This window comes from Lucilia sericata, unplaced genomic scaffold (genome assembly GCF_015586225.1).
Source record: "Lucilia sericata isolate MDLA Ls3-8-SP2 unplaced genomic scaffold, ASM1558622v1 Contig000249F_arrow, whole genome shotgun sequence".
Taxonomy (NCBI): Eukaryota; Metazoa; Arthropoda; class Insecta; order Diptera; family Calliphoridae; genus Lucilia; species Lucilia sericata.
The window spans coordinates 111,058-123,900 of NW_023994275.1; the positions used below are offsets into that span (position 1 = coordinate 111,058).

Genomic DNA, 12,843 nt, shown 5'->3' on the forward strand with positions numbered 1-12,843 from the left:
TTTGGCAGCTTTGAATGTTTCTATACTGGGTGTCACTGAGCCAAGGTAAAGAATCAGAAGCAGCATAATAAAACACTGACCAATCTATCCTTTTATATGTATGTATGTAGCTAATGAAGTTTCTTTATCTATATCCCCAATGCCGACGGCTATTGCTTCCGTCCTCGTTGGATTGACTATCAGCCCAGCCTAAAGACTAACAAGGACCGACAGACATCTACTCAAAAATTTATTCGTTAGGGAGTGATGAACTAATACATATTTATAATCTTCATTATATCCATCCCACAATGATGGTGTAGTTTATTAAATTATAAAATTGAAATCATGTTTTTCTAGAAATTTGCCATAAACCACAATTGTGCAACAACAACAACAAATACTACAAATTAGAAGTCATCAGCAATAACAATAAAAACTTACTTGAGCTATTGACCATATTGGCGCCACCTCCACAGCCGCCGCCAGCTTGTGCATTTAGATGCGTTTTATCCATATCATGAACTTTCGGTGATGAAGCCTCTATTTTAACCAGAGTCGTCAAGGTTGACGATGACATAGTTTTCGCAGCGGCCAATGAACCCGTAGCCGTTGAAGCAGCCAAAGACGACAGGGAAGAGGAGGCGGATGAGGCCGCTGCTGCTGCTATAGAACCAATAGTATGATGATGATTATTTGTATTGGAGGTAGTAACCTCCGACACCTGGCAAGGTTCACGTTTAATTTGAACAAAAGTATACGAAGAAGTCGATGTATTAGAGGCTGAGTGAGAACTAAGCGACACTGGGTTTGAGGTCACAAAGTGGGGAGAAGACAGGAAAGCAGATGAATCCAATGGCAAGTGAGATGAAGTAACGGGTACCAGATAAGTGGTGGAGGTAGTACTGCTACTACTGCTGCTGCGTTCAAAATGTTGTTGTGCGGGATGATGGGAATGGTGTAAAGTGTGGGATAGAGGTGGTGGTTGATGATTGGTAAATTGATGAGGCTGCGGCTGATGATGTGGCTGGGAGTGATGGTTGTGTGGTTGAGTATTGGAGCCGCCGGCGGCTAAAGAGTTACTCAACACATCTGCTGCTGAATGAGGATTACTGGTGTTAAATGATGCCATTCATTTGCTGTTGGGCCTGCTTTAAATTAAAGGAATTTTTATTTTTCCTAACTTTTTACTTTTTCTCTTAATTATTAAATTATTTTTGATTTTAAGATTTTTTCTTCTTTTCTTTAAATTTGCTGTAACTGCGTGTATTTGTTTACTTGTATGTTGTTTGTGTTTTTGTCACTTTTTGCATGTGTGTATTTGTTTGTATTTAGTGGGTGTAGGGGGGTGTTCAAAGATAAGACAGACACCCTTTCACAAGGTGGTTTCTTTCTCTAGTTAAAACATGTTTCTTTTTAAAACTTTTTTCACATTTTTTATAATGATCGTTTAACAATTTCTACAAATTTCTAATTTACTTTGTGCAAATACTTTTGAAATGACATAATTCCGGCCATTTTGCTGGTATTTTCAATAAAATTTATGAACCATTTTATTTTTTGCATAAAATGATGGCGACGGTTTTTAATGGTGGCCGCCACTCAAGCAGACTGGATTTTGTTTTTTTTTTTTTGGTATTTCTTTATTTTTTCACACTTTTTGCTCTAAAAACTTTTTCTTTACTCTTTTTTCATTATTTTAACTTGAACACAAAAACACTTTCAAACACCAACAAACTTTTTTTATGCACCATTTATATTTCGAAGGATGATTTTTATCTTTTATTTTTGTTGTATTTTTTGTTAATTCTAAGAATTTTCTACATTTTCAAGTTTTAAAATAAAAAAAAAGAAATGGCAACAACAAAAACTATTATGTTGCGAAAATTTATTGCGACGGCCCTGTTAAAGCACAAAATCAAAAAACGACGTCAACATACAACCGAAGACGACAACGATATAACAACGAACGTTGGATTTTTTTTATTTCAAACGGAGAGGAGACACAAAAACGACGACCACAACGGCTACGACGACGACGACCACCATCATCATCATCAGCTCAAAACAAAAAAAATACAAACACGAAAGAAAAAAAGTAACTTTTCAAGTTTTCACTTTTTGTTTTAATAACTTTTTTCTTATTTGCCCCTTTATTTTCTTTAATTTTTGTATTTTTTGTTTCTTCTTCTAATTTCAACAACAACTACTCACTCTATTTTTTAAATTATTCTTTGTTTTTATTTTGAATTTTATTGAGCTTTTTTGTTATTCCTTGATGTTTTTTTACGTATTTATTTTTGTTTGTTGTTGTTGTTGCTGCTGCCATTGTGTTTGTTGTTTTAATATTTATTTTTGCACATTTTCGTAGTTTTTCTTCTTTCATTCATTCTCACTTCACCATTCAACATATTTTTTGTTATTTATTTTTTTCTTCTTTTTTATTTTGCTTCTATCTTTTGCTTTATTTTCTTTTATGCACTATTTCCGTTTTGTTCTGTGTATCACCCTCTCTCTCTCTTTCATACACACACACTTGCATTAACTCTCTTGACAAGTTAGTAGTTTCTTTAATTCGATTTTCTTTATGAATTCTTTAGATTTTTCGAAAACTTTTTTTATTTTCTTATAAAACACTTATTAAATTTATATATTCTGCACAATTTAATTATTTATTTATTAGTTTTATTGCCGTAAATCTTTAATTTTGTTTAGAATATCGTCCGTCTTGCCTTTCTTCTTCATTTTGTATGTAGTTTTCGTTTGAGTGTGTTTGAGAAAGACACAATATAAAAACGGAGATACAAGCCAACTCGGCTAAAAACGCCGTTGGCTGGTCGCCGGCAACATTTTGGCAAGCTGCGCCGCCGCCGAATCAAAAACTCAAGATGTATTAATTTTGAATTGTTTTTATTTTCTTTGGTATTTAGAAAATATTTTTACAAAACAAAATACACGTTTTTTTGCTTAGTTGTATAATTGGACCTATGAACATGTAAACGATTATGCCATGCATAAACTTGTATTTCTAAAATAATTTGAACTGAGTTGCCACATTTTACAGACAAATGAGTTGCCACATCATATTATGTTCATATATGTAAATTTTAAAAAGCTGTTAGATACAATTTTTAATATAAATAAAAGTAATATCGATCATCTCTGCATAATACATATATAGAGACACTTTTCTATCTCACAAGCCTATATAAAGACATATCTCTATATAACAAACGCATACATATATAGACAATTTTCTGAAAAACAAATTCTCAGATCAGATTTAGCCAATATTTTAGCCGCCGCCTGTATATTTTATAACAAGCTGCCGCCGACAATAATTTTGCATCGGCTTCTATATCATAATAAAAATGCCAAAGGTTGTAAAACACTAACAGTGTTGTATTTTTCTGCCATAATGTTATTTTCTAAAGAGTACCATATATGGAGGATAAAGTAAAATATAGTCCAATCCTCACCAAATTTGGCAGGGTGAATTTCGTTCCTATAGAAATTATTTATGTCTAATTTCGTTACTAGTGTTATTACTAGTATTATTAAGCCTGTTATATAAGCGTTAAAGTTATTTTCTGAAAGAGAAAATAAGGAGGATATGATCAATTATTGACGGATTGAAAATCTGTAAAACTGTAAAAACCGAATAGTTAATACTAAAAAAGTAGATAATTCAAGATTGTAAAAAGTTAAAAAGTCGATATCTCATGAACTGCAAAATCTCTACTTTTTGTTTCAAATATAGAATCCAAGTGCGGCCTCCCGTACGTTAAAGGTAGTTGTTAGTCTAGTAAACTGGAAGTTGTAGGCTTTATTTCCACCTGAGGCATTGGTAAGAAATGAATTTATAGAGTTGGGTGGGCCGTCTTTTCAAGGTCCATTGGAATTTGACAATCCTAGAATTATGCAGTGGTTTTTGTTTTTCATACTTTAAATATTGCGTTGCCATCTATAAGCAGTAACTTCATAATTAAATCTCTACTTGGTGAAATTATGCCAAAACCTCTGATAAAATGTGTGATAAATGAGACTTGTATACAGGCTTAAACCGCTCGTTTGTCAAACTCAAGTGCTGGTACCTTGTTAAGTAAACCGTGAGCACATCCATGATGAAAGACGAAATAGAGCCAACGCAAATGGAAATCACTGTCTTTTTTTCCTTTGTCGAACGGCACAGCGGAAATTTCTTCAAGCTGGGCACAGCAATATAATTTTTTTATACAGTGCTGCGCCAAATAAAAGTCTGGTCAACCAAATCTGCTTATTCGCAGTAACTCGCATAGCAACTTGAGTGATGAGGTGACAGCTAGTGACAATTTGTGAAAATATATCTATGTGGTTTCAATAAATGTCAATTTTTTTTTCATATGTGATTTGACATCCTGGAAACTCAAAGACATCTGTATACTATGCTCTGCTTACAATTTATGTTTTCGACAATATTATGTAATATTGTGCCATCTATGTTTCATTGGAAAATTAAATGTACGCTTATCAAAGACACTTTTTATTAGTTTAATTTTACACTGACTACCAGATGACGCCGTTTGTGAGACATGTCTCGCAATCAATCATGATGTTTCTTTGGGGAAAACTAGAGGACTTTCAGTTCAAGATTAGGGATATAAGTAAAAATTTTTTTGGTACCACTGCCGCCTTTGAAATGTTATTTAGTACATTTTTGTTCAATTCCACTTTGTTTCTTATAAATGTGCTGGTTTTTGTCTTCGCTTATCAGGGAACATTCTTGTTTCTAAATGTACTCCAATAATCAAAGACAACTGCCTTGTGATTTAATTGGCAGTTGTCTAAAAAATGTTGCAAAATTTTTTTTTGTAAAACAAACAGAAATAAAGATTTCAATAAAAATATTTCCAAGTTGAATAAACTATTACACTTTTTTCCTAATTATGAGGAATTTGCCTCTTCTGGAAATAATTTCCAATATTTGAAATATTTAGCATAAGTATTATTAATGTATATTGATTGATCTTTGTTAGTATCTTTATTGTAACTGCACTGATCACTTAAAAGCTAAACAAATATTATTTTGTTTCAATGTATAATCAAATATTTCTTTTTTCTCGTATTTTTTTGGCAAATTAAAATCACCTACACTAAATTCTAATAATTGAATAAACGATAAATGTAGAAGTAGAAAAACAAAACTTTAAAACTTATAACAAGTGGAAATGCTTTAAAAAAAGTAGCCGGTAAGTTAAACATGTACATAAGGCTTGTTAGTGAAATAAATGGATAGTAATATAACATAATAAAAGTGAAGTGAAATAAACTCTCTAACAAGCTTTATGGATGTGTAAAACATACCCGTTAAAACTGACAATTATTATTTAAATATTCTAATAATTTAAGAAGCAAATATCATTTTACATTACTTATTTATGTAGTTAGGTATTTGCTTACATATAAATACGTCTTAAATCTTTTGGAGTTGTTATCAAATTACATTGCGGACACAGTTTGCGGGCACCCAAGGAACGTAACCAACATTGTTCGCAGTGCACATGCCAGCAAGCCACCGATATGGCGGGATTACGATAATCATCTAGACAAATGAGACATTTATACTTGCCCGGAACATGCTGCTGTTCATAATGCCTTAGTTTGGCCTTCAAAGAGTCTATAATTTGTTGATAATGAGCAGGTGTTGAGGGCTGGACGGCAGTTTCAGTGTTGGTCTCTACTACACCAGGAGCTGTTGTTACAGCCGATGTTGTTGTTGTTGTTGTCATTTCACTCCCGCCTAAGATGTGTTGTGGTGAACTTAAGTTGTCATTGTGGCGTTGGTGGTGGGTATTTTCTAAATTTGTGACCAACTGTGTGTGTGATGATGAACCGTTTGTTATTAAACGTCTCATGTAGGAAGTCACATCACTTTCATCTTCATTGAGTATATGTGATGGTATAACATCACTTTCGCCATATTGTGCTGGTCCATAGATTTGTGTATCATCTTCATCAACATTAAGATCTTCATCATCTTCGTCCTCATCTTGGTGGCCATTTAAACGTTGCCCACTACTCACGCTGCTGCCATTTGTCAATGGCTGGCCAATGCCTATAGCAGCATAGCCGCCCTGCAGTAGACTAGAAACTCGTATACGTTTTTGTCCCGCCCATTCGTATTCCTCGTACTCTTCGCCACCACCACCCACATCATCGTCATCATTACTGGAATGTTCATCACTATTACTGCGTCCATTGGCAGTACGTCTGCTTCGCCTTAGGCAGTCTTCGGCATGTTGTTGTATTTCATCCTGTGGGAAATGTAAATTGCATACAGGACATGGATGTTCGGGAGCCAATGGTCGTTTTCGATTGCGTTGCTGTAAAGAAAAATATGAATTAACATTATAGACAGATAGATAGATAGATAGATGATAGATAGATAGATAGATAGATAGATAGATAGATAGATAGATAGATAGATAGATAGATAGATAGATAGATAGATAGATAGATAGATAGATAGATAGATAGATAGATAGATAGATAGATAGATAGATAGATAGATAGATAGATAGATAGATAGATAGATAGATAGATAGATAGATAGATAGATAGATAGATAGATAGATAGATAGATAGATAGATAGATAGATAGATAGATAGATAGATAGATAGATAGATAGATAGATAGATAGATAGATAGATAGATAGATAGATAGATAGATAGATAGATAGATAGATAGATAGATAGATAGATAGATAGATAGATAGATAGGATAGATAGATAGATAGATAGATAGATAGATAGATAGATAGATAGATAGATAGATAGATAGATAGATAGATAGATAGATAGATAGATAGATAGATAGATAGATAGATAGATAGATAGATAGATAGATAGATAGATAGATAGATAGATAGATAGATAGATAGATAGATAGATAGATAGATAGATAGATAGATTAGATAGATAGATAGATAGATAGATAGATAGATAGATAGATAGATAGATAGATAGATAGATAGATAGATAGATAGATAGATAGATAGATAGATAGATAGATAGATAGAATAGATAGATAGATAGATAGATAGATAGATAATAATAGATAGATAGATAGATAATAGATAGATAGATAGATAGATAGATAGATAGATAGATAGATAGATAGATAGATAGATAGATAGATAGATAGATAGATAGATAGATAGATAGATAGATAGATAGATAGATAGATAGATAGATAGATAGATAGATAGATAGATAGATAGATAGATAGATAGATAGATAGATAGATAGATAGATAGATAGATAGATAGATAGATAGATAGATAGATAGATAGATAGATAGATAGATAGATAGATAGATAGATAGATAGATAGATAGATAGATAGATAGATAGATAGATAGGATAGATAGATAGATAGATAAGATAGTTAATAATAGATAGATAGATAGATAGATAGATAGATAGATAGATAGATAGATAGATAGATAGATAGACTCTCTAATATAATGACAATTAAATTAGTATATATTCATAGCATTTTCATTACGCACGTCATAACAAATTTTATAAACCTAGCATTATTTTGCAGTTCTATTAACTAACCAACTGAAGCCATAGAAAACTTACTGACACATACTCATACACACAGTTTTAACTTAACTATTTGCTACTTTTGTTCGTTTGTGCACTTACCTTCATGCGTGACTGACGATTCCTCTGCACTCTCTGAAAGACAGTCCAAGGTTTACGTTTTTCTGATGAAGACTGTCCATTTGACGTGGAACGTCCCGCCTCGTCAGCCTCCGGTGGAGTGCTATCATCATCTTCGGGTTTAATGCGAGATTCTATGAGGGCATGTGTCTGTAGTTCTTTCAGGCGTTGCATTTCTTCTTCACAATGTTTGGCCACTTCATAACGATGTAATTTGGCATCACATGTGGGACATTGTACCATGGCTTCATCCTCAAATGAGGGTGATGCATTTAGTGTAGAGGATGAGGCAATGTTTGTTATACTGTTCATCTGGGGTAAACTGGCTGTCGAAGAAGACTCCATTTAAGGCCATAGAAACGTTAATAATATTGTCTATTTTTAATCAGTTGTACGGTTTTCTATTAAAAATTCTTTATTCAAGGGGAAATTAAAAACAAACTTTTATATTTCCTTTGGATTCTTGGGATTTTTAAAGATTTTTTTCCACTTTTTATGCGGTTCAAAAAATTTCTGCTGGTCTTGACGAGAGAAAAAAAACAACAATGACAGCTGGCTTTAAAGCAACAATAACAAAAACAACACAATCAAAACAAACAGTGTTGCATTTAACGGTATTGAATGAGAAGAGTTTCACCCATATTGCAACTCTGTTGTTTTAATACATTTCTTACATTTTGTTTTGTTTTTCAAATTCGTAGACAAAAACAATAAACCCATACATTCATAAAACGTTTTTTTGTCGAAAAAGGTAAAGAAGCAGTATCTGTGTGGAAATAAGCGGGGAATAGAAAAATAGCTAAACAGCAACAGCATTGTATCAAAATTAGATATTTTATATTGACATTGATAAAATATTATTGAATTTACTTTTGTTTTTTTTACTTTTAATAATAGTTAGTTTATGACTACTTTTCAAAAAATTTCAACAATTTGTGAAAACTTAAGCCGACATTGAAAATTTTAGTTTTTGCCGCCGCTGCCTTTATTTTTAGTTGGCACAGCTCTGTTAGAGCAGTAGTCAGAGACCCGCGCCGATTCGGCTTTAAGCCGACTAAGCCTAGCCGCCGAACAAAATATCAATTCTGCCGACTGCGAAAAGAAATTCTGCTACAATTTTTCGCGCCAAACTGTCACCTTCAAAAACTGATTTTAACGTTTTTTACGATATTTACGATAATAAAATAATTTTGTTGAAACGAAAATATGTCTACCAAATTTTATGACAATCGAAGCATAATTCACCCTAAACCCATGTGAGATGTTCTTCAGAAAATGTCTAAAACGCACAAAAATGGCTTTGTAGATGTAATAATGGAATTCGAAAAAAGAAAACTTTTTTAGGAACCGAAACCTATATTTATGAAACCTAAAATTATGAGGATCGGTCCGGCAATATAACCCTGTTACAGAAAATCCATTTATAGTTAATACATCATTCCAAAAGTTTAGCATTATGATAGAATTATGGTAGAATTAAAAAAATACTTTAAATTATGGAGATCTTGGTCCATAATTGACCAAATCTCTCATTGAAGTCCCTATTCCGAAAATCAATTTATAGTTAATACATCATTCCAAAAGTTTAGCATTATGATATAATTATGGTAGAATTAAAAAAAATATGTTTTGCTGATGGGTATATAAGATTCGGCATAGCCGAATATGACACTCTACAAACAAGAATATACGAAAATGATACGAATTTGTATTGATTAGAAGAAAAAATTTATTACGGCAACAATCATATTCGTGTTGCGGAAGATACCTCCTTCGGGAGAGATACCTCCAAGCAATACTTCTAGACGATAAAAAAGAGACATTGCTAGTTAATCAGCATGGTGACAATAAGAAGATATCTTAAGATAATCGTCTGGAAGATATATAGGAGATAGGACCCTACTATCTACTATATACATATATATTATCTATAGTTTAATCTATATTTTGTGTTTTTCAGTAATCACTTACGTTACTTATTATCTTAGTTTAACTCATTATTATTTTCCAATTAAACCTTAGTTAAAAATGAAAAAACACAATCAATAAAAACAATAAAATAATAAATTCGGAAGGAGAGAAAGACTTAAGTTTTTATGTTATTAGTATTTTTAACTTGTTTTATCAATATTATTATTGTTTTAAATCCTCATTTTAATTTTTTTGAACTTGGCTGAAAAGTTTGCAGTACTGATAAAGTTAACTGCTCTTAAATCCATTACTGAAAAACACAATCATCGGCTAAATTCCGCTTAAATTTGTTGCACCTTTTTGGAATACAAACTTTATTACTTTAATGGGTAGGAAAAAGTAACGAAAGGGGGTAAAAGGGGGAAATTTGATTTTATTCAAACACAATCCTGTCTGTTCTGTAAACCGAATCCGACTAAATTTCTCGTTTAAAAAGGAGTTCTCATAATTGTTCTCGTTTTAAAATCGAGTACACAGATCTAGTCGAAAGTAAATGGAATTTAATTTTATTCTAATAAACAATTGTAACTAAATGTGAATGCTATGGACATTTTAGACTCTTTTTCATTTAAATATGTTTATTTTTCTGAATTTAACGTTCAAATAAAAATTCGGTTCTAATAGCTTCTCGGTTTTGAAAAAGAATCGATTTACAGAACAGACATGAATGTGTCAATTTAGATAAAATTTTTAGATTTAGAAACAATAAATATGCTAATAGGGAGTTATTTGGAACCCCGGTAGCAAGTACTTTTTGAGTTTTCTATATTAAAATCGAATCATGAATATAATAATAAAGAGCCCAGAGTAAATGCGAACATATAAAATTTGACCTTTTGGTAATTTTTCGTTCTTCAACTGGTACTTTTTAAATATTTTATTATAATGAACCTAGAAACATGAAACTAAGCAATCAGGGGCTTGAGTGAATAGAAATTTAAAATGAAGTATTTATTATCTGGTACTTTTTCCTTATTTAACTGGTACTTTTAGGATTTTCTATAATATTTTACTTAGGAACATGAAATTAGATAAAAGAGGTCTACTTTGGTACTTTTTCGTACTTCAACTGGTACTTTATGAGTTTTCTAAAATATTGAATATATAAACATAAAATTAAACAAGCAGTATCCTGATTGAACGAAAATTTAAAAAGGAAACTTTTTGGTAATTTTTTGTTCTTTTACTAATACTTTTCGAATTTTCTATAATATTAAATCTGAACACAAAATTGCACATGCAGCTTCCCGATTGTATGCGAAGAATTTCTGAATTGATGTTGTTCTGGTTCTCATTATCCCTAACATACTTATTTTTTCTTTTACGGCTGGGGAACACATTTGATAGTTTTGTCTGTTCTGAAAGTGGAATCGGTTTCTAAAACCGATAAACTTTTAAAACCGAATTTGGTGTTCTGCAAATTGAATTGTTATTTGAACGTAAAAGTCACAAAAACACAAACATAATTATTTAATTTATTAGATTATTCAAAATTTTATTATATTATTATACGCGGCAAAAATAAATTCCTGGGAAAATATAGGCCGATCATCATAAAACTTGGTGAAAGGATATGTTTTTAATTTTTTAAAATTAATCAAATTAAATTTTTTAATTTTTTTTTTCCATCCCCGTATAATTTCTCACACAAGTTTTGTGCATCCTCTATTTTATTATTATAAATTATATACAAAATCCCACTTAAAAATCTCTCGGATTCCATTTTTATTTAGGTTAGGTAGGCAGGTCGTCCTCGCGATGTCATCACTGGCGACACACTTGGGACCAGTATTTTGATACCTTTGTGATACCTGAAACGAGAGAAAACGGTCAGCGTATTAGTTCACTTCGACCTAATCACTCTGGTTTCCTAAACCGAACCAGTTTGTCGCACGAATATAGGAATCTATCTTTCGGATATTGACCTTCGATAGATCCGCTAAGTCATGCAGAAAATGGCTACCTAGCAGACCCATTCTGTGATCAGCTAGGGCGGGACAATGACAGAGGAAGTGTGTTATACTCTCTTCTTCCTCTTCATACTGGCAGCTCCTGCAGAAGTTAATGCTATATCCGATCGGTTATCTATGATCAGTACATCGCCATACTCTTCGAATTTGCAATCTCTATGGATCTACAGACCAGGTTGTTTGGTGGCTGGTCGCTGTGGTCGTGAGCCATGTACGCCGAAATAACCAATATAGCACCTACACTGGTCTCCCATATGGCTGCTACGGTGACTTCATCACTGAAATCAGAAAGAATGAAGATGTTGAGACTGCTTTTGGCTACTATACAGGATCGAATCTTACCAGATCCTTTTGCGTACAGTAGCTTATAGTTTTTCATGCCTAGCCCACTCACCCTTTCTCGGTGAATCCATGGTTCCTGGACTAGGGCGAGCTCCTTCCCACTTACGCCCATTCGGAGGAGCAGTGCAGCCGAGGCTGCTTTGGTGTGGTGGAGATTAATTTGGGTTACTCTCACCATCTCCTTTTTTGTCTTTTCGCAACATTGTGACGTTGGCGTCCTCCTTGTCAGAGGCAAGGACATCGTACTCGTCAACTGACTCTTGCCCCTCCTTAACCAACTTAGAAGTTGATAGACTCAGCGAAAGGTCAGTCTCGTCGCAAGACATATCCGCAGCGGATTGGTCAGAATCGGGATCATCCTGTTCCAATAGTCCCTTGTCATCGCCTCGGTAGACATGAAGGAAGATCGACTCGAAACCGTAGTAGACCTTCCCTTGTCTCTCGCGAAGTGGCGCCAGTTACTCTTGCTTCAAGATCACAACAATCCTTCTGGAGCTGCCTACAGGTTGAGAAACCCTAACGTCCTTCCAGTCTTGAGTTGGAAGGTAGGAGTTCCAGTATCGCAGCCTTTTTGTGTGGTTCCGCAGGAATTATGGCGGTGGATCTAGGGCTTCTCGTCCACAGAGACCACTTCCAGCATAGCGCCTTCCCACGGATCCTTTATCAGCGACACAGCCTGCTTCAGGAGCAAAACTGAGCACTCGTTGCATTAGCTTCACTCTATTGTGAAACCAACCGCCGTCCTCACACTGTGGGGGACCAGGGTTCTGTTTAAGAACTTCCCAGAACACCCCCATCAGCTTTTTTTCGCAATATGTCCCATCTAGATGGAGACATAGCGCTATCTATGTCACCCCTGTCGATGACAACA

The 12,843-nt window shown here is 33.5% G+C and overlaps 2 protein-coding genes across 5 annotated transcripts in view; both read right to left on the reverse strand.

The window, feature by feature from the left end:
- Positions 1 to 2,773, reverse strand: part of LOC119602700 (protein winged eye) — a 74,992-nt gene extending 72,219 nt beyond the window's left edge. For 2 of the 4 annotated variants that reach the window (XM_037954351.1, XM_037954350.1), the window contains exon 1: positions 424 to 2,773. In XM_037954351.1, coding sequence (XP_037810279.1) covers positions 424 to 1,111 — 688 coding nt within the window. In that variant the 5' untranslated portion in view covers positions 1,112 to 2,773. The remainder of the gene's footprint in view (positions 1 to 423) is intronic. The other 2 variants (XM_037954349.1, XM_037954348.1) reach the window with 2 other exon arrangements.
- Positions 2,774 to 5,187: 2,414 nt separating this feature from the next.
- LOC119602703 (E3 ubiquitin-protein ligase RNF220) lies at positions 5,188 to 8,242 on the reverse strand. The gene is made up of 2 exons (XM_037954354.1): positions 7,672 to 8,242; positions 5,188 to 6,341 (listed from the first exon to the last, which is right to left on the reverse strand). The coding sequence occupies exons 1-2, from the start codon at positions 8,032 to 8,034 to the stop codon at positions 5,415 to 5,417; spliced, it is 1,290 nt and encodes a 429-aa protein (XP_037810282.1). The 5' UTR covers positions 8,035 to 8,242; the 3' UTR covers positions 5,188 to 5,414.
- Positions 8,243 to 12,843: the final 4,601 nt, after the last annotated feature.

Excerpts from the sequence above, each read along its gene's own strand:
- LOC119602703 (XM_037954354.1), bottom strand. The coding sequence starts at position 8,034 with ATGGAGTCTTCTTCGACAGCCAGTTTACCCCAGATGAACAGTATAACA. Across the intron at positions 6,342-7,671 it reads ATCGTCAGTCACGCATGAAG|CAACGCAATCGAAAACGACC; the intron begins GTAAGTGCACAA and ends TTTTCTTTACAG.